The sequence below is a fragment of the Aquarana catesbeiana genome, linkage group LG04, assembly GCF_042186555.1.
Source record: "Aquarana catesbeiana isolate 2022-GZ linkage group LG04, ASM4218655v1, whole genome shotgun sequence".
NCBI classification, from domain to species: domain Eukaryota; kingdom Metazoa; phylum Chordata; class Amphibia; order Anura; family Ranidae; genus Aquarana; species Aquarana catesbeiana.
In genome coordinates, this window is record NC_133327.1 from 150,283,308 (window position 1) to 150,301,979 (window position 18,672).

Consider the following 18,672-nt stretch of genomic DNA (forward strand, 5'->3'; position numbering starts at 1 on the left):
CACTTGTTACAAGTATACATACAGCTGAAGACTTGTCTGCACTGACACCTGGCGGGACTCGGCTTTAAATAATCGGTTTGGCAACAAGCTGAGCAATGACAAGTCATGCCTGCACACCTACTGTAAGATTATATGTGCCCATGCTGGAGCTGTGCTATTCAGTCTGAAAAACGAAAAATATTGTGTAAAAAAAGGCAAAAAACTGAAAACAGCATTAACAGAACAGCATTAATATATTGGAATGTTTTTTTCCCCCCGTACATACATTAATGGCTTTGGATTTTGTAAACTTTTACAACAATCAATGCCCCATGTGTCAGGGAGATAACTATATACAGTATCTAATCAAACGGAAGGTGGAGGAGCGCAAGGTCTCTAACATCCACCAGCTCTGTGATGTCATCATGGAGGAGTGGAAGAGGACTCCAGTGGCAACCTGTGAAGCTCTGGTGAACTCCATGCCCAAAAGGGTTAAGGCAGTGCTGGAAAATAATGGTGGCCACACAAAATATTGACACTTTGGGCCCAATTTGGACATTTTCACTTAGGGATGTACTCACTTTCATTGTCAGCGGTTTAGACATTAATGGCTGTGTGTTGATTTTGAGGGGACAGCAAATTTACACTGTTATACAAGCTGTACACTCACTACTTTACATTGTAGCAACGTGTCATTTCTTCAGTGTTGTCAGATGAAAAGATATAATAAAATATTTACAAAATTGTGAGGGGTGTACTCACTTATGTGAGATACTGTAATTTACATCTTCAGACAGCAGCCCACAGATGATTTGGTTTTCTTTCCTCTCACCACGGGTGGAAGAAAGAAAATCACTTGATTTCCCCATCAACACGGTCAGTGTTAATTGTAGAGCGCTATTGTGTTCTGTCGACGGTGGGGGAGCCCGGCTGGCAGAATGCAGTGATTACTGCAAGTGGCTATAGCCATCAACAGTAATTGAATTAAAAAAATCTGATAGGCTGGTTGTACCCAAGTCAATAGATGGATCGGCTTGGGTACAATCAACCTGCCCATACATGGACTGAACATCCCCTAGGCTTACTTCATGCTCTCTCCCTTCCCCCTAATCTTTATTCAGTTCTCTCTCTTGTTTTTTTCAGAAATGCTGTGGTAAAGAATAGTCAGCACTCAGTAGGAGTCCATAGTGAATCCACTTAATGGAATGTGTGTGTTCATTTCTCAGTGGCAAGCATGAATTTAAAGCCGAGTTGTAAAGAATATTTGGCCATGTTTACTAACTGTACCCTCCTTGACAAGTCTTTTGTCCTAAAAAAAATTGTGGCACACTGTTCTTCATATATCAGAGTTCCCCACTAGTGGTAATGAATAAAAACTGCACAAGATTATTTTTATAATCTGAGACTTAATTTTTGCAAATGCAATCTATACTACAGTTCTTCATTTGCAATTGTTTGAAACTATTGAATAAAACTGAGATGTACTATGCATGCTGAAGCTCTAAGTCAGAAATATCAGGCTTTAAAGTGGGTGTAAACCTCTGAAATGAAAAATGAACAAAGCATATTCTTCTATCCACTTGATGACCACCTAACTGGGAAAATATGTCATGATTTTGATGTTGTTTAATACCGAAGCTATGTCTTCAGCTAGATGCCATAACCTTAGTATTATTTTTTTCCCTCAGGCGCCGGTCTTTCCCATAAAAATCATCTATGGGCTGCTGTGGATAACTTTTAGAAGTGGTGGAAGGGGTCATCCCCACTAGGGTGACCACATTTCCACACTGCCATTCAGGGACCCCCCCTTTCCCAAAAAAAGATAAGGGGGTGTAGTCTTGGGGGTTGACAGTGAATTTGGCGTAGGGTGATTTGTCGGGCGAATGGCTGGTGTTAGCACTTAAATCATCCAGACACCATGCTTGATATGGTGTCAGGATGATCAAATCACATTATTTCTATTACTACATTGTAATATAAAATTAAATAGTTAAATTCACCATAACGAAGAATCAGTGTGAACCCTGAGCGGGTCACTTGCCGCCAGATGCAGCGTACCACTGTCACCTGCCACCAGATGCAGCATGTTACTTGCCACCATTTCCTGCCGTCAGATGCAGCTTGTCACTGTCACCTGCCGCCAGATGTAGTGTGTCATTTGCCACCAGATGCAGCGTGTCACTTGCCACTGTTGCCTGCCGCCAGATGCCGCGTGTCATTTGCCACTGTTGCCTGCCGCCAAATGCAGCGTGTCACTTGCCACTGTCGCCTGCTGCCATATGCAGCTTGTCACTTTCCACCTATAGCCTGCCTCCAGATGCAGTGTGCCACTTTCCACCCATAGCCAGCCTCCAGATGCAGTGTGCCATTTTCCACCCATAGCATGCCCCCAGATGCAGTGTGCCAATTGCTACCCATAGCCTGCCACCAGATATAATGTGCCACTGGCCACCCATAGTCTGCCACCAGATGCAATGTGCGAGTGGCCACCTATAGCCTGCCACCAGTTGCAGTGTCACTTGCCACCCATAGCCTGCCACCAGATGCAGTGTGCCACTTTCCACCCATAGCCTGCCACCAGATGCAGTGCCACTTGCCACCCATAGCCTGCTACCAGATGCAGTGTGCCACTTGCCACCCGCAGCCATGTCACTTGCCACCCATAGTCTGCCACCAGATGCAGTGTCACTTGCCAGTGCCACCCGCAGCCTGCCACCAGTCCGACACGCTGGAGCCCCAGGAAGGTAAATACCACTCCCGCCGCTGGCTGCCAATGTGACTCCTCCCACGCAGGGGCTGGGAGGGTGTCACATCATCAGCTCTGAGGGGTTCATGCTGGGACCTATAGTCCTTCACTTTTGGGGGGGTCACATCCCCAAAAGTGAAGGACTGCCAGTTCCAGCATGAACCCATGAGATCTAAGGGTGTTAGATATAGATTTCATGGGTTCATGCTGGGACCTGTAGTTCTTCACTAGTTGGGGGGGTGGGGGCTGGGGGTGTCACATCTTCAGCTCTGAGGGGTTCATGCTGGGACCTGTAGTCCTTCACTTTTGGGGGTGTCACTTCCCCCAAAAGTGAATGACTACAAGTCCCAGCATGAGCCCTGCTCTGATATCTAAGGATTTGTCCTGCTCCCATCCCTCCAAGGGTGTCATCTTATCTGTCCTGTCCACTTCTGCCAGCATACTTATCTGCCTTATCGTCCTCTCTGCAGTCTGCACTGAAGTCTTTGCCTCAGGATGTTTCATCTGAATGCCACCTGGGAAGATACAGGGAGGTGGAAAGAGCTAAGCACCGGGAGCAGAGGAGGAGGAAGTTAAATCCTCCTCCGCTCTGAATGCTGGGGCTGTGGCCTCGCTCTCCTCCTTGTGACGTCACTGGTTGCTAAATGTTAGGTGGGCCACAGTAAGCCAGCAGCCGGTGGTGAACAATGTAAAATGGGTCTTAGCCTGCCAGGAGTCCACCAGGAAGCAGACTGCAGCGGCCTTTTTTTAGGGGGCATTGGTCCAGGTGCAATTCCGGGACACTGTATTGTTCCAGAATGAAGGTGACAAAATGTGGGACATGTGGTCACCCTAGTACCCTCCCCCTCCTGCCACTTTCCGGTGGTTTTCAGGCTTACCTGACTGATCGGGAAGCCCAAAAACCTATCCGACACTGGTTGCGGCTGGGCACAGAGATAAGCTAAGGTAAGATGGCCTCAAAAAAAAAAAAAAAAAAGAAAAGATGGATTCCATGATAAAAATATATCATGTTTGTGGGTTCTAAGTCATTTTCTAGCAAAAACAGATTTGTATTGTAAACAAAGATTGTCAGAAAAAGGCATGGTCCTTAAAGAGGAATTGCAGTCTGCGCACATAATTTGTAATAAAAACATCTTGCCATTTTGAAGCTTCCCTCCAACCACTTTGCATATTATTTTATATATACTGAGGTTCTGTACTTGCCAAATATGCTGTAGAAATCTCCCCCCACTAAAGCTGGATACACACTGTGCAATTTTCTGTAGATTTTTTCCTTCAGATTTACCAAAACCATATATTATGAGGTCAAACCTTAAGAGTTTCAATTTGTATGCAATCAGGCAAGCCCTTGCACTACATGGTTTTGGTAAATGTAAAGGAAATCAGACAACAAAAGTTGTATAGTGTGTACGGGGTCTAAGTCTGGCTGCATCCATTTTAATTGTGGGCAGCTGAAGCTGCTGCCTGTTCACTTCCTGGATTTACACAGACACACAGAGGCACACCTCCAGCTCTGCAGCTTTCATTGGCCCTCTTAAGACTCATCCCCCCTCCCTTCCTGAAAATTCTCACGAGAGTGAAAGCGAGCTGTAAATGATGTCATAAGCCTAAGCTTTTCCCAGTCTTTTTTTTACTATCCAAAGTTAAAACAACAAGGGCAGAAGATTTAATAGATGGAAAGATGAAAAAATTATTGAAGGTCCGCTTTAAAGTGGAGTTCCACCCAAAAATGGAACTTCCACTTTTTGGCTTCCTCCCCCCCCTCCGGTGTCACATTTGGCACCTTTCAGGGGGGAGGAGGGAGCAGATACCTGTCTAATACAGGTATTTGCTCCCACTTCCTGGCATAGATCACCGCGGCGCTTGCGGTGACCTATGCCACTTCCGGCGCCTACCTCGTCCTCCCCCGCTGTATTCTGGGAGACACGCAGGTCCCCGAACACAGCAGGGACCTGAGAGGACGCGCAGTGCGACTCGCGCATGCGCAGTAGGGAACCAGGAAGTGAAGCCGCACGGCTTCACTTCCTTTTTCCCTTACCGAGGATGGCGGCAGCAGCAGCCGAGAGCCGAAGGACGGATCGGCTTCGACTGCCGACATCGCGGGCTCCCTGGGACAGGGAAGTGTCCATATATTAAAAGTCAGCAGCTGCAGTATTAGTAGCTGCTGGCTTTTAATATTTTTTTTTTTTAGTGGACCCCTGCTTTAAGTGGCTATAGTACTTGCTTCATTTTATAGCACTTAATGTTGTTACAAGTTGCTGTCTTCTTCCTCTGCTATCTGCATAAGTCACTTCTGACAGTTTATCCAATACAAAGCAATCTAGGAGAAGGTTTTGCACCCCCCCTCCACCAGCACACAAAAAGTCATTGATAGTTTCAGATGAGCATGTTTCCCTGTGAGTCTGTGTAGAGGGCGGTGTCCTTTCCATCCATTCTGGTATCAGATTACATGCAGCTCTGTGCTGCAGTACCGCCCCCTGCCTTATGAAAGCTGAGAAATACCCTTTGGTCTGTGTACTATGGAAGGCTGTAGAAGAGAGAAGGCTGCAGATAAACAGGTAACAGTTAATGTGGGAGGATTTGCTTCATCACTTTGTATGACATGAGGTTAGTTACTTCATTGGGTATATTAACTGTATGTAAGGGTTGCTGATCACTTTAAGTTCATGTTCACATCTTTGCACTGGAGAAACAACACAAAATCAGGAACATTCACGCATTGCTCAAAAAATGTTTTTTAGGCCTCATTCACATGGGTGCTGATATATATGTGTTAGGAAGGTTAGGAATGAATGGCACCCCAGGGCACCTACAATTAGGCCTATTTCAAACAGATGATGAATGGGCCATATATTATTTGGCTTGAGCAGCCAGCTGCTACATGCAGGCAGTCCATTCAAGTCTGCTGGGATGAAGTGTTTGCATGGGCACAGCTGCTCATCCCCAATTGACAGACATGCGAGTGAGCAGCCCCAAATGCAGAGAATGTTCACCCACATCTGCATGCCTGTCAAAATGGGTTGAACGATTATGTCTGTGTAGACTTGAATCAGCTCATGTGCGTTTTACTGCACCACAATGCATAGTAACTGATTACCATGCATTGTGCAAGGCATTAAAAAGTAAATGCACATATTTAGAGTGTTTTCTGTGCATTGGACAGCCCATTCAAATAAAATGTGAAACATGAAATGCACATCTATGCATGTGGATTGGGGATAAAGGATTTCAATTGACCATAGTTCATACTGCAAATACCCAAACTGCATGTACATTTGTTCTGTGCAAGTATGGGCAAAAATGAATGCTATTAGGCTATTTTCTCTCCAGGTCCAATATTATGCTTCATACAGAATACAATGTACAGTGAACAAGGAAAATACTGCATTATGGCAATTAGATGGAGCTGACAATTAAAGTAAATACAGTGGAACCTCGGATTGCGAGTAACGCGGTTAATGAGCATTTCACAATACGAGCACTGTATTTTTAAAAATCGTAACTCGGTTTGCTAGTGTTGTCTCTCAACACGAACATGATTCAGGCCAAAGCGTGTGCAGTACTGTGTTTGGCCTGAGGTGGGGGGGCGCCGGAGCCGAGCGGCGCCGTTCTGAAATGCACGGAAAGGCCAGAGGACAGCTCGGCTGACCTCAGCAAACCTCAGGAACGGAATCTTTCCGAGGTTTGCCGAGGTCAGCCGAGGTGTCCTCAGGCCTTTCCGAGGCTCTTCAGTGCCCCCCTCCCCACCTCTGGCCGCATTGCGGTATTGCATGCCATTGAAGTCAATGCAGAACAAATTATTTTCGTTTCCATTGACTTCTATGGGGAAACTCGCTTTGATATGTGAGTAGTTTGGATTACGAGCATTCTCCTGGAACGGATTATGCTCGTAATCCGAGGTTCCACTGTAAGTATTTTTTCCTATGAACATCAGCGCCATCTAATGGCCATAATGTAGATTTTTCCTGATTCATTCAACCTAGAGAGAAAATACCCTAACATTCATTGTTGCCCTTATTTGCACAGAACTTTAGGATTGATAATGTAGTATTTTCCTGATTCATTCAGAGAGAAAATAACCTAACATTCTATTTTGCCCATATTTGCACAGTTCTTTAGGACTGTACTACATGTAGAGTACCAATGGCCTGTTGAGACCACTGTAATGCTTATTTTTGTTTAAAGTAAATCTATATATGTTTTTCATTTTATCCTGTGTGTACAAATACAAATTATTTTTAGATATTCCTTTATGATCAGCATTATAGGAACCTTGGAGATGAAAGAAACCAACACAAATAAATCAAGGATATTCAAGCAACATCTGAATTAGGCCTTGATTGTGTGTGCTAGATGTTACCCTGACAACCATAATGCTGTGTCTGCACTTCCTATGTCTTCCATTGCTTTCTCTGATATAGCCTACCCATGACTGGCCATGGTGTCTGCATTCTAGATGACGCACCATGTATATTATGAATTTAATGTCTGGTGAATGCAAATTCTAACAATAAATTTCTCTTATTTGCTGCCTTTTGGTCTGTTAAATACACAGTAGCACAGAAAGCTTTTTATTATATCTCTTTGACAAGTGCAGGAAAAAATAGAGTAAAAAAAAAAAAAAATTCCAACTAGAAATCTTGGGAGCTAATAACCTATCTATGCTGTCTGCCCCTGGACTTTTATCAATTAGCATTATTTCCAGCTATTTTCATGGGCTACAAAATGCCTCCCCCACTCATGGAGGAGATGAGAGGTGCTATGTAATATTAACATAGTGTTATGCAGTCCTAGCACTCTTCCTTCCCTAGGGTGACAACGCTGCTCAGTATGGGTGTCACCCTGGTACAGGAAATTAGTCAATGGCTGGATTACCAGGTTAAAACTAAGAAAAAAAGAAAATACAGTAAAGCTTTGGTTTGAGAGTAATTTGGTCTGAGAGCGTTTTGCAAGACAAGCAAATTGTTTTAATAAATTTTACCTTGATATACAAGCGATGTCTTGATATAAGAGTAGCGTCACGTCACAACTGAGTATAAAAAAGAAGAGAGGAGGCTCTAAGTGTAGCAATATGGTTACATTTAATGAAGATACAACATTTAGCAACTTATTGCTGCACTTAGAGGTGCCTCTCTTCTCTTTTATACCATACAAGTAATATACAAGTGCTTTGGAATACAAGCATGTTTCTGGAACGACTTATGCTCGCCATCCAAGGTTTTACTGTAAAAGAAATGCAGCTGCTGCACCTGAGGACCAGTAAGATGCAAGTCTATTAGTTTTTGTTCTTGGGTTTAAATATGTTTAACCACTTACCGACCGCCTCACGCAGATATACTGCGGCAGAATGGTACGGGCAGGCAGAATCACGTACCTGTACGTGATCTGCCTCCCCCGGTGGCCGAGGCGGTCGGCGTTTGTCCCCCGGCGATCGGAGGTGAGGGGGAGGCCATCCATTCGTGGCCCCCCCCTCCCGATCGCTCCCAGTCAATGGGATCATTCCTCCTCTGCTGTATGGTAAACAGCAGCAGAGGAAATTATGTAATTTCTCCTCGGCTCGGTATTTTCTGTTCCGGTGCCGAGGATGGAGGAGACATCAATGTGAGTGCACAACACACACACACACAGTAGAACATGCCAGGCACACAATACACCCCCCGATCACCCCCCAATCACCCCCCCCCTGTCACACTGACACCAAGCAGTTTTTTTTTTTTTTTTCTGATTACTGCATTGGTGTCAGTTTGTGACAGTTAGTGTGGTAGGGAAGTTAGTGGTACCCCCCTAACCCCCCCTAATAAAGTTTTAACCCCTTGATCACCCCCCGTCGCTAGTGTCCCCCAGTGTCGCTAAGCGATCATTTTTCTGATCACTGTATTAGTGTCACTGGTGACGCTAGTTAGGGAGGTAAATATTTAGGTTCGCCGTCAGCGTTTTATAGCGTCAGGGACCCCCATATACTACCAAATAAAGGTTTTAACCCCTTGATTGCCCCCTAGTTAACCCTTTCATCAGTGATCACCGTATAACTGTTACGGGTGATGCTGGTTAGTAAGTTTATTTTTTATAGTGTCAGGGCACCTGCCGTTTATTACCTAATAAAGGTTTAGCCCCCTGATCGCCCGGCGGTGATATGCGTCGCCCCAGGCAGCATCAGGTTAGCGCCAGTACCGCTAACACCCACACACGCAGCATACACCTCCCTTAGTGGTATAGTATCTGAACGGATTAATATCTGATCCGATCAGATCTATACTAGCGTCCCCAGCAGTTTAGGGTTCCCAAAAACGCAGTGTTAGCAGGATCAGCCCAGATACCTGCTAGCACCTGCGTTTTGCCCCTCCGCCCAGCCCAGCCCACCCAAGTGCAGTATCGATCGATCACTGTCACTTACAAAACACTAAACGCATAACTGCAGCGTTCGCAGAGTCAGGCCTGATCCCTGTGATCGCTAACAGTTTTTTTGGTAGCATTTTGGTGAACTGGTAAGCACCAGCCCCAGGCAGTGTCAGGTTAGTGCCAGTACCGCTAACACCCACGCACGCACCGTACATCTCCCTTAGTGGTATAGTATCTGAACGGATCAATATCTGATCCGATCAGATCTATACTAGCGTCCCCAGCAGTTTAGGGTTCCCAAAAACGCAGTGTTAGCGGGATCAGCCCAGATACCTGATAGCACCTGCGTTTTGCCCCTCTGCCCGGCCCAGCCCGGCCCACCCAAGTGCAGTATCGATCAATCACTGTCACTTACAAAACACTAAACGCATAACTGCAGCGTTCACAGAGTCAGGCCTGATCCCTGCGATCGCTAACAGTTTTTTTGGTAGCGTTTTGGTGAACTGGCAAGCACCAGCGGCCTAGTACACCCCGGTCGTAGTCAAACCAGCACTGCAGTAACACTTGGTGATGTGTCGAGTCCCATAAGTGCAGTTCAAGCTGGTGAGTTGGCAAGCACAAGTAGTGTCCCGCTGCCACCAAGAAGAAGACAAACAGGCCCGTCGTGCCCATAATGCTCTTCCTGCTGCATTCGCCAATCCTAATTGGGAATCCACCGCTTCTGCAGCGCCTGTACTTCCCCCATTCACATCCCCAACCAAATGCAGTCGGCTGCATGAGAGGCATTTTCTTTATGTCCTCCCGAGTACCCCTACCCAGCAAACCCCCCCAAAAAAGGTGTCGTGTCTGCAGCAAGCGCGGATATAGGCGTGACACCCGCTATTATTGTCCCTCCTGTCCTGGCAATCCTGGTCTTTGCATTGGTGAATGTTTTGAACGCTACCATATACTAGTTGAGTATTAGCGTAGGGTACAGCATTGCACAGACTAGGCACACTTTCACAGGGTCTCCCAAGATGCCATCGCATTTTGAGAGACCCGAACCTGGAACCGGTTACAGTTATAAAAGTTAGTTACAAAAAAAAAGTGTAAAAAAAAAAAAAAAAAAAAAAACACAAAAAATATATAAAATAAAAAAAAATAGTTGTCGTTTTATTGTTCTCTCTCTCTCTATTCTCTCTCTATTGTTCTGCTCTTTTTTACTGCAATGTTTTATTGTTATTATGTTTTATCATGTTTACTTTTCAGGTATGTAATTTTTTTATACTTTACCGTTTACTGTGTTTTATTGTTAACCATTTTTTTGTCTTCAGGTACGCCATTCAGGACTTTGAGTGGTTATACCAGAATGATGCCTACAGGTTTAGGTATCATCTTGGTATCATTCTTTTCAACCAGCGGTCGGCTTTCATGTAAAAGCAATCCTAGTGGCTAATAAGCCTCTAGACTGCTTTTACAAGCAGTGGGAGGGAATGCCCCCCCCCCCACCGTCTTCCGTGTTTTTCTCTGGCTCTCCTGTCCCAACAGGGAACCTGAGAATGCAGCCGGTGATTCAGCCAACTGACCATAGAGCTGATCAGAGACCAGAGTGGCTCCAAACATCTCTATGGCCTAAGAAACCGGAAGCTACAAGCATTTTATGACTTAGATTTCACTGGATGTAAACAGCGCCATTGGGAAATTGGGAAAGCATTTTATCACACCGATCTTGGTGTGGTCAGATGCTTTGAGGGCAGAGGAGAGATCTAGGGTCTAATAGACCCCAATTTTTTCAAAAAAGAGTACCTGTCACTACCTATTGCTATCATAGGGGATATTTACATTCCCTGAGATAACAATAAAAATGATTTTAAAAAAATGAAAGGAACAGTTTAAAAATAAGATAAAAAAGCAAAAAAAAATAAAGAAAAAAAAAAAGCACCCCTGTCCCCCCTGCTCTCGCGCTAAGGCGAACGCAAGCGTCGGTCTGGCGTCAAATGTAAACAGCAATTGCACCATGCATGTGGTGGTATCACCGCGAAGGTCAGATCGAGGGCAGTAATTTTAGCAGTAGACCTCCTCTGTAAATCTAAAGTGGTAACCTGTAAAGGCTTTTAAAGGCTTTTAAAAATGTATTTATTTTGTTGCCACTGCACGTTTGTGCGCAATTTTAAAGCATGTCATGTTTGGTATCCATGTACTCGGCCTAAGATCATCTTTTTTATTTCATCAAACATTTGGGCAATATAGTGTGTTTTAGTGCATTAAAATTTTAAAAAGTGTGTTTTTTCCCCAAAAAATGTGTTTGAAAAATCGCTGTGCAAATACTGTGTGAAAAAAAAAAATTAAACACCCACCATTTTAATCTGTAGGGCATTTGCCTTAAAAAATATATAATGTTTGGGGGTTCAAAGTAATTTTCTTGCAAAAAAAAAATTTTTCTTCAAGTGGTTAGAAGAGTGGGTGATGTGTGACACAAGCTTCTAAATGTTGTGCATAAAATGCCAGGACAGTTCAAAACCCCCCCAAATGACCTCATTTTGGAAAGTAGACACCCCAAGCTATTTGCTGAGAGGCATGTCGAGTCCATGGAATATTTCATATTGTGACACAAGTTGCGGGAAAGAGACAATTTTTTTTTTTGCACAAAGTTGTCACTAAATGATATATTGCTCAAACATGCCATGGGAATATGTGAAATTACACCCCAAAATACATTTTGTTGCTTCCCCTGAGTATGGGGATACCACATGTGTGAGACTTTTTGGGAGCCTAGCTGCGTACGGGACCCCGAAAACCAAGCACCGCCTTCAGGCTTTCTAAGGGCGTAAATTTTTGATTTCACTCTTCACTGCCTATCACAGTTTCGGAGGCCATGGAATGTCCAGGTGGCACAAAACCCCCCCAAATGACCCTATTTTGGAAAGTAGACACCCCAAGCTATTTGCTGAGAGGTATAGTGAGTATTTTGCAGACCTCACTTTTTGTCACAAAGTTTTGAAAATTGAAAAAAGAAAAAAAAAATCTTTTTTCTTGTCTTTCTTCATTTTCAAAAACAAATGAGAGCTGCAAAACTCACCATGCCTTCAGCAAATAGCTTGGGGTGTCTACTTTCCAAAATGGGGTAATTTGGGGGTGTGTGTGCCACCTGGGCATTCCATGGCCTCCGAAACTGTGATAGGCAGTGACGAGTGAAATCAAAAATTTACACCCTTAGAAATCCTGAAGGCGGTGATTGGTTTTCGGGGCCCCATACGCGGCTAGGCTCCCAAAAAGTCCCACACATGTGGTATCCCCATACTCAGGAGAAGCAGCTAAATGTATTTTGGGGTGCAATTCCACATATGCCCATGTCCTGTGTGAGCAGTATATCATTTAGGCCCCTTTCACACTGGGGCGGTAGGGGGCGTCGGCGGTAAAACAGCGCTACTTTCCAAAATAGGGTCATGGGGGGGGGGGGGGGTTTGTGCCATCTGGGCATTTTATGGCCTTTAAAACTGTGATAGGTAGTGAGGAGTGAAATAAAAAATTTACGCCCTTAGAAATCCTGAAGGCGGTGATTGGTTTTCGGGGCCCCGTACGCGGCTAGGCTCCCAAAAAGTCTCACACATGTGGTATCCTCGTACTCAGGAGAAGCAGATGAATGTATTTTGGGGTGCAATTCCACATATGCCCATGGCCTGTGTGAGCAATATATCATTTAGTGACAACTTTTTGTGATTCTTATTTTTTTATTTTTTTTTGTCATTATTCAATCACTTAGGACAAAAAAAATGAATATTCAATGGGCTCAACATGCCTCTCAGCAATTTCCTTGGGGTGTCTACTTTCCAAAATGGGGTCATTTGGGGGGGGTTGTACTGCCCTGCCATTTTAGCACCTCAAGAAATGACATAGACAGTCATAAACTAAAAGCTGTGTAAATTCCAGAAAATGTACCCTAGTTTGTAGACGCTATAACTTTTGCGCAAACCAATAAATATACGCTTATTGACATTTTTTTTACCAAAGACATGTGGCCGAATACATTTTGGCCTAAATGTATGACTAAAATTGAGTTTATTGGATTTTTTTTATAACAAAAAGTAGAAAATATCATTTTTTTTCAAAATTTTCGGTCTTTTTCCGTTTATAGCGCAAAAAATAAAAACGGCAGAGGTGATCAAATATCATCAAAAGAAAGCTCTATTTGTGGGAAGAAAAGGACGCAAATTTCGTTTGGGTACAGCATTGCATGACCGCGCAGTTAGCAGTTAAAGCGACGCAGTGCCAAATTGTAAAAAGTGCTCTGGTCAGGAAGGGGGTAAATCCTTCCGGGGCTGAAGTGGTTAAAGAATCTGTCTGTTTCAGGTCATAATAGCAACTAACCATTTTCAAACTGTGAAATCAGACTGGGACAGACTAAGAATATAATATTGCAGCTTTATTTCAGGTTTTACTTTACAACTAGTGTACACCAAGTCATGCAACCATCTCCAGGCACCAAAGTGTCAGATTAACTGACCAGAATGTTTTTCGTTTTTGTGGGAGACTGGAATATCTGGATGGCAAAGATAAGGAGAGCAAACACACATATACATAGGGTCCTATTAGCCTTAAACCCAGGGCTTTGGTACTACAAGTCCATCGTGCTAATGATAAAAACAATAATCATAATAATAATATGTTATTTTACAGGTGACTATTATATGGTTAAAAAGCTCCTGGAGGAGAACAGTTCAGATGAGCTGAATATTAATTCAGTAGATGTCTTAGGAAGAAATGCTATTACCATTTCCATTGAGAATGAGAATTTGGATATATTACAACTTCTTCTAGACCATGGCTGCCAGGTACATTCCATAGTTGTATATGTTGTCTTTGAAATAGAAGGTTTTTACTTCCATTTGTTTTGGCATTGGTTTACACATTCTCTTATCTATCCACGTAGACGCTCAGTATTAGTATAAAAGAAAGGCCTGCAAAGTGTCACAGATATTTATATTAGACGTAGTTGCTAAAATGCACATCTGGACAGATATATATCTTTCTGCCTTTGAAAATGATACAGATCAGAAAAGTTATTCATTTATTCAAAAATGTCAGGATTTTGGGCTTACTTTATAAATATCTGTTTCTTTTTATAGATATGTACTTCCTTATACACTACCTACTAATTAGGTGGAAGCTTCCTGTTTCAAATTTGTTCCCGTGTGCCATAGTTTGTTATAGTGTACATGGTACACCTTAAATTGTGGGGGACAGGCAGCCCCAATCCAAAAATGTGTGAATAAATGGTAAAGAGAGATAGAAAATACTATATACTAGAGAGTAGATTATACTATACGAGTTATTCTGTACATTACCTTTCAAGACATACAATTTAGCGGGGCCATTTTTTGAGATTAGTGTTCCTTGAAAATGGGAAAAACATTCTTCAATCTATAGTATCCATAGTGCAATTCTTCCAACCAGTATATACTGTAGTCACTAACATTTAAAACTGTCATTAGATCTTTATTGTCTGTGTTGCTTTAAATGTTTGCAAGCTTTTTAATTATTTGCAAATGGCATTGGTGTATGGGCAGAAAAGCTTGCAGTGCATTACTCTTAGCTCCAATTGTACATAAGTGCATTTTCATTTTCTGCCAAAGCATATTTTGCCAAAATGTGTCAGCCATACTGTGTGTTTATAGATTTCAACAAAATATGATTTTTTTTAAATGCAATCCTTAATAACTTACCTCAACCCATAACCATTACTTCAGAGTAACCCCTAATTGTAAATTAAATCCATGGCAGCCTCTAACTCTAACGCTCAATCTAACTCCTAACCCAAAACCTCAACTACAGTGCCTTGAAAAAGTATTCATACCCCTTTAAATTTTCCACATTTTGTCATGTTACAACTAAAAACATAAATGTATTTTATTGGAATTTTTTGTGATAGACCAACACAAAGTGGCACATAATTGTGAAGTGGAGGGAAAATTATAAATTTTTTTCAAATATTTTTTCAAATAAGTATCCGAAAAGTGTGGCGTGTGTTTGTATTCAGCCCCCCTGAGTCAATACTTTCTAGAACCATCTTTCACTGCAATTACAGCTACAAGTCTTATTGGGTATGTCTCTACCAGCTTTGCACATCTAGAGAGTGAAATTGTTGCCCAGTCTTCTTTGCAAAATAACTCACACTCTGTCAGATTGGATGGAGAGCGTCTGTGAACATCAATTTTCAAGTATAGGCACAGATTCTCAATTGGATTTAGGTCTGGACTTTGACTGGGCCATTCTAACACATGAATATGCTTTGATCTAAACCATTCCATTGTAGCTCTGGCTGTATGTTTAGAGTGGTTGTCCTGCTGGAAGGTGAACCTCCACCCCAGTCTCAAGTGTTTTGCAGACTCTAACAAGTTTTCTTCTAAGATTGCCCTGTATTTGGCTCCATCCATCTTTCCATCAACTCTGACCAGGTTCCCTGTCCCTGCTGAAGAAAAGCATCCCCACAACATGATGCTGCCACCACCATGATTCACAGTGGGGATGGTGTGTTCAGGATGATGTGCAGTGTTAGTTTTCCACTACACATAGCGTTTTGCTTTTAGGCCAAAAAGTTACATTTTGGTCTCATCTGACCAGAGCACCTTCTTCCACATGTTTGCTGTGTCCCTCACATGGCTTTTTGCTTAGCTTTCTGCTTGTCACTCTTCCATAAAGGCCAGATTTGTGGAGTGCACAACTAATAGTTGTCCTGTAGACACATTCTCCCACCTGAGCTGTGGATCTAGTTTTTATAATCTAACCCTGCTTTACACTTTTCCACAACTTTATCCCTGACCTGTCAGGTGCGTTCCTTTGCCTTCATGATGCTGTTTGTTCACTAAGGTTCTCTAACAAACCTCTGAGGGCTTCACAGAACATCTGTATTTATACTGAGATTAAATTACACACAGGTGGAGTCTATTTACTAATTAGGGGACTTCTGAAGGCAATTAGTTCCACTAGATTTTAGTTATGGGTATCAGAGTAAAGGGGGCTGAATACAAATGCACGCAACACTTTTCAGATATTTATTTGTAAAATATTTAGAAATATTTAGAAAACCATTTATCATTTTACTTCCACTTCACAATTATGTGCCACTTTGTGTTGGTCTATCACATAAAATCCCAATAAAATACATTTACGTATTTGGTTGTAACATGACAAAATGTGGAAAATTTCAAGGGGTATGAATAGCTTTTCAAGGTACTGTATATAACTATGACCTACAACTAAACAGCAAAAACCGGGCTTAATGCTCTACCTAACTTCAAAACCAAAAGTGGAACTCCAACATGTGTCTGGGTCCCTGCAACAGTAAATTAATGTAACAACAGTAAAATAAAATCTGTCCAAGGTGAGGGGAAGCCTTACCTTTGGTGACTGTCAACAAGTCACATATCCATAGTTGAAGATTTTCTGTCTGTTCCTATTTCACTGACAACTGTATAATGTTTGGGTTATCTCTAAATTTCTGTCTCTTTGACATTGGTCGCCGGTGGAGACAAAGTCAGAAATAAAGACCTGACATGGGTTTCAAACGTTTCGAGTTAAAGTATATAATATTCATACATCATCCACATTCATAGAGGCTTGTGAAAGTCATTTCAATGTCATATTCTGTTGTTTTTCTGTTCTATTCCTCATTGTGGCTTACGCTCTCTGTTCATCATTCACCATTGTCTTCTCTTTCCACAAGTGCCACCATTCTGGGGCTTGCAGGGCTTCTCCTATACTGAGTCCTGACGATGTCAGGGCTCTAGAGTTCAAGCGTCAGGGCTGTTTGGTAAGTTATAGATGGCTGTTCATTCTACTTGCATTTAGGGCCAGCCTTTGCTGTCGGTCCCAATCTTTTTTATTTCGGTTCTACAAGGTAGGCAGGACTGTCTACATGAATTTAAGTTTTCTGCAAGAGGCTCACACTTTATTCAAGCAAAAATAAAATTGTTAAAACTCACTTTAGAATAACATTTGCTGCATATTATAAATCATTTCAACAGGACTGCAAATCAAATGTTGCATTACCCTTTATGGCAAAAAGCTTGAAAGAGTTTCACGCTGTACTGTAGGAAACATTTAAAAGTTCTTAGGCGATTAATAACTGATCTCATTTTAGCTTTTACATGAGAGTGGAAAAAAAAGAATAATCTAGAACTAATTGATGTAGGCTACTGTTCACGTATTTATCTATGTAGCTAGTAAATGACAAGTGGCTAGGTCAACAGCAAATATTGGGAAGCATGAAAACTATCATCAGCATTTTTGAGAAAATCGTGAAAAGGCTAAGCTCTTAATATAATATTAACAATCTTAATAATTTGGTTGAATAATAACAATGATTATAAGAAATGTGCAGGTAAACTAGAAACAGACCTTCTTTGTAGGGTTCCTTCCTCACCCAACACCTATGTTTTACCTAAAGTCGGAAGTAACATTTCCTGCACAACCTGCTGGTGATATTGGCATTGCATCATAAATTGCAGTGTTTTTCTATGATAACTTTTGCAATTCCATAGTCAAACTTCAGCCTATAAACCCAAAAAATAGCATGAAGTCTTGCTACTGCTTATAAAAGTAGTGTGCATATTTAGAACCCAGTCAAAATAGGATTTTACATTTTTTTGTAGATACCCTTTAAACTAATAATGTTATATAGTTTATAGGCATGAGTCTGGTTAATTTATTGTCTCTAATCTCTGCCCTTTGCTGGTGGCTATAAACATTAACACAACTGTTCAGTCCACAGATGCACTGCTGGTGGCAATTGACTCTGAAGTGGTAGGAGCCGTGGACATCTTACTCAATCATCGTCCAAAATGGTCTACAAGACCGACTATTGTGGTAAGAACCAGTTATTGTATTCCTGTACTCCAAGTTCTCTTAAAGAAGGCATGCCAAACACAAACAAAACAGTGAGCTACATTAAATGGTCTTCAAGGGCTCATGTGACCTTTACCGAGGGTCACACCTGCTTAATTCTATAAAACAAATTTTAGTACGTTGGTAATTAATAAACTTACAACATTTTATCCCAAAGCAATGAGCTATGAAATATTTCCTTAAGTGTTCAGCTGCATAATTATGTAAGGAAGTATAGCTTTATCAGCAAAATCTTACTTTAAGGCAGAGTCCACCGTATGTAGACAAATGGCCCCAGCATAATAGGAAGCACTATACCTTTTTGCAAAATACAATGATACCTCGGTTTACGAACGCTTCTGTTCATGAACAACAAAGTTCGCGAACAGAAGAGTTCACAAAAATTTGCTTTGGTTCAGGAACACGAGCCGCGGTCCTCTTTTCTGCTCTGACACGTGGTCATGACTTCCTGTAGGTGAGATTGGGGTCACAGAGACACTGAAAGTGTACTCTGAAGACACTTACAGTGTTGAGAAGTGTTGAAAAGTTTTTGTTGTGTTTTTTAGCAAATACTGTACAGTACTGTACTGTACAACTCTGTGCACACTTGCTGTAAAGCTTTTCTGTGTGCTTCTTATCACATACTGTACTATACTGTACCGGACATCCAATAGGGCTCCAAAGAAAATTCAGAGCAAGCATGGTGTTAAGAAGAATGTGCAGAGCGGTAATGAAGATGATAGGAA

At 42.2% G+C, this 18,672-nt stretch overlaps 1 protein-coding gene across 3 annotated transcripts in view; it reads left to right on the forward strand.

Annotated features, from left to right (window-relative positions):
- TRPC1 (transient receptor potential cation channel subfamily C member 1) overlaps positions 1-18,672 on the forward strand; it is a 214,791-nt gene that overhangs the window by 16,186 nt on the left and 179,933 nt on the right. For 2 of the 3 annotated variants that reach the window (XM_073625879.1, XM_073625876.1), the window contains exons 2-4: positions 13,721-13,875; positions 16,767-16,853; positions 17,807-17,908. In XM_073625879.1, coding sequence (XP_073481980.1) covers positions 13,721-13,875; positions 16,767-16,853; positions 17,807-17,908 — 344 coding nt within the window. The remainder of the gene's footprint in view (positions 1-13,720; positions 13,876-16,766; positions 16,854-17,806; positions 17,909-18,672) is intronic. The other variant, XM_073625877.1, reaches the window with a different exon arrangement.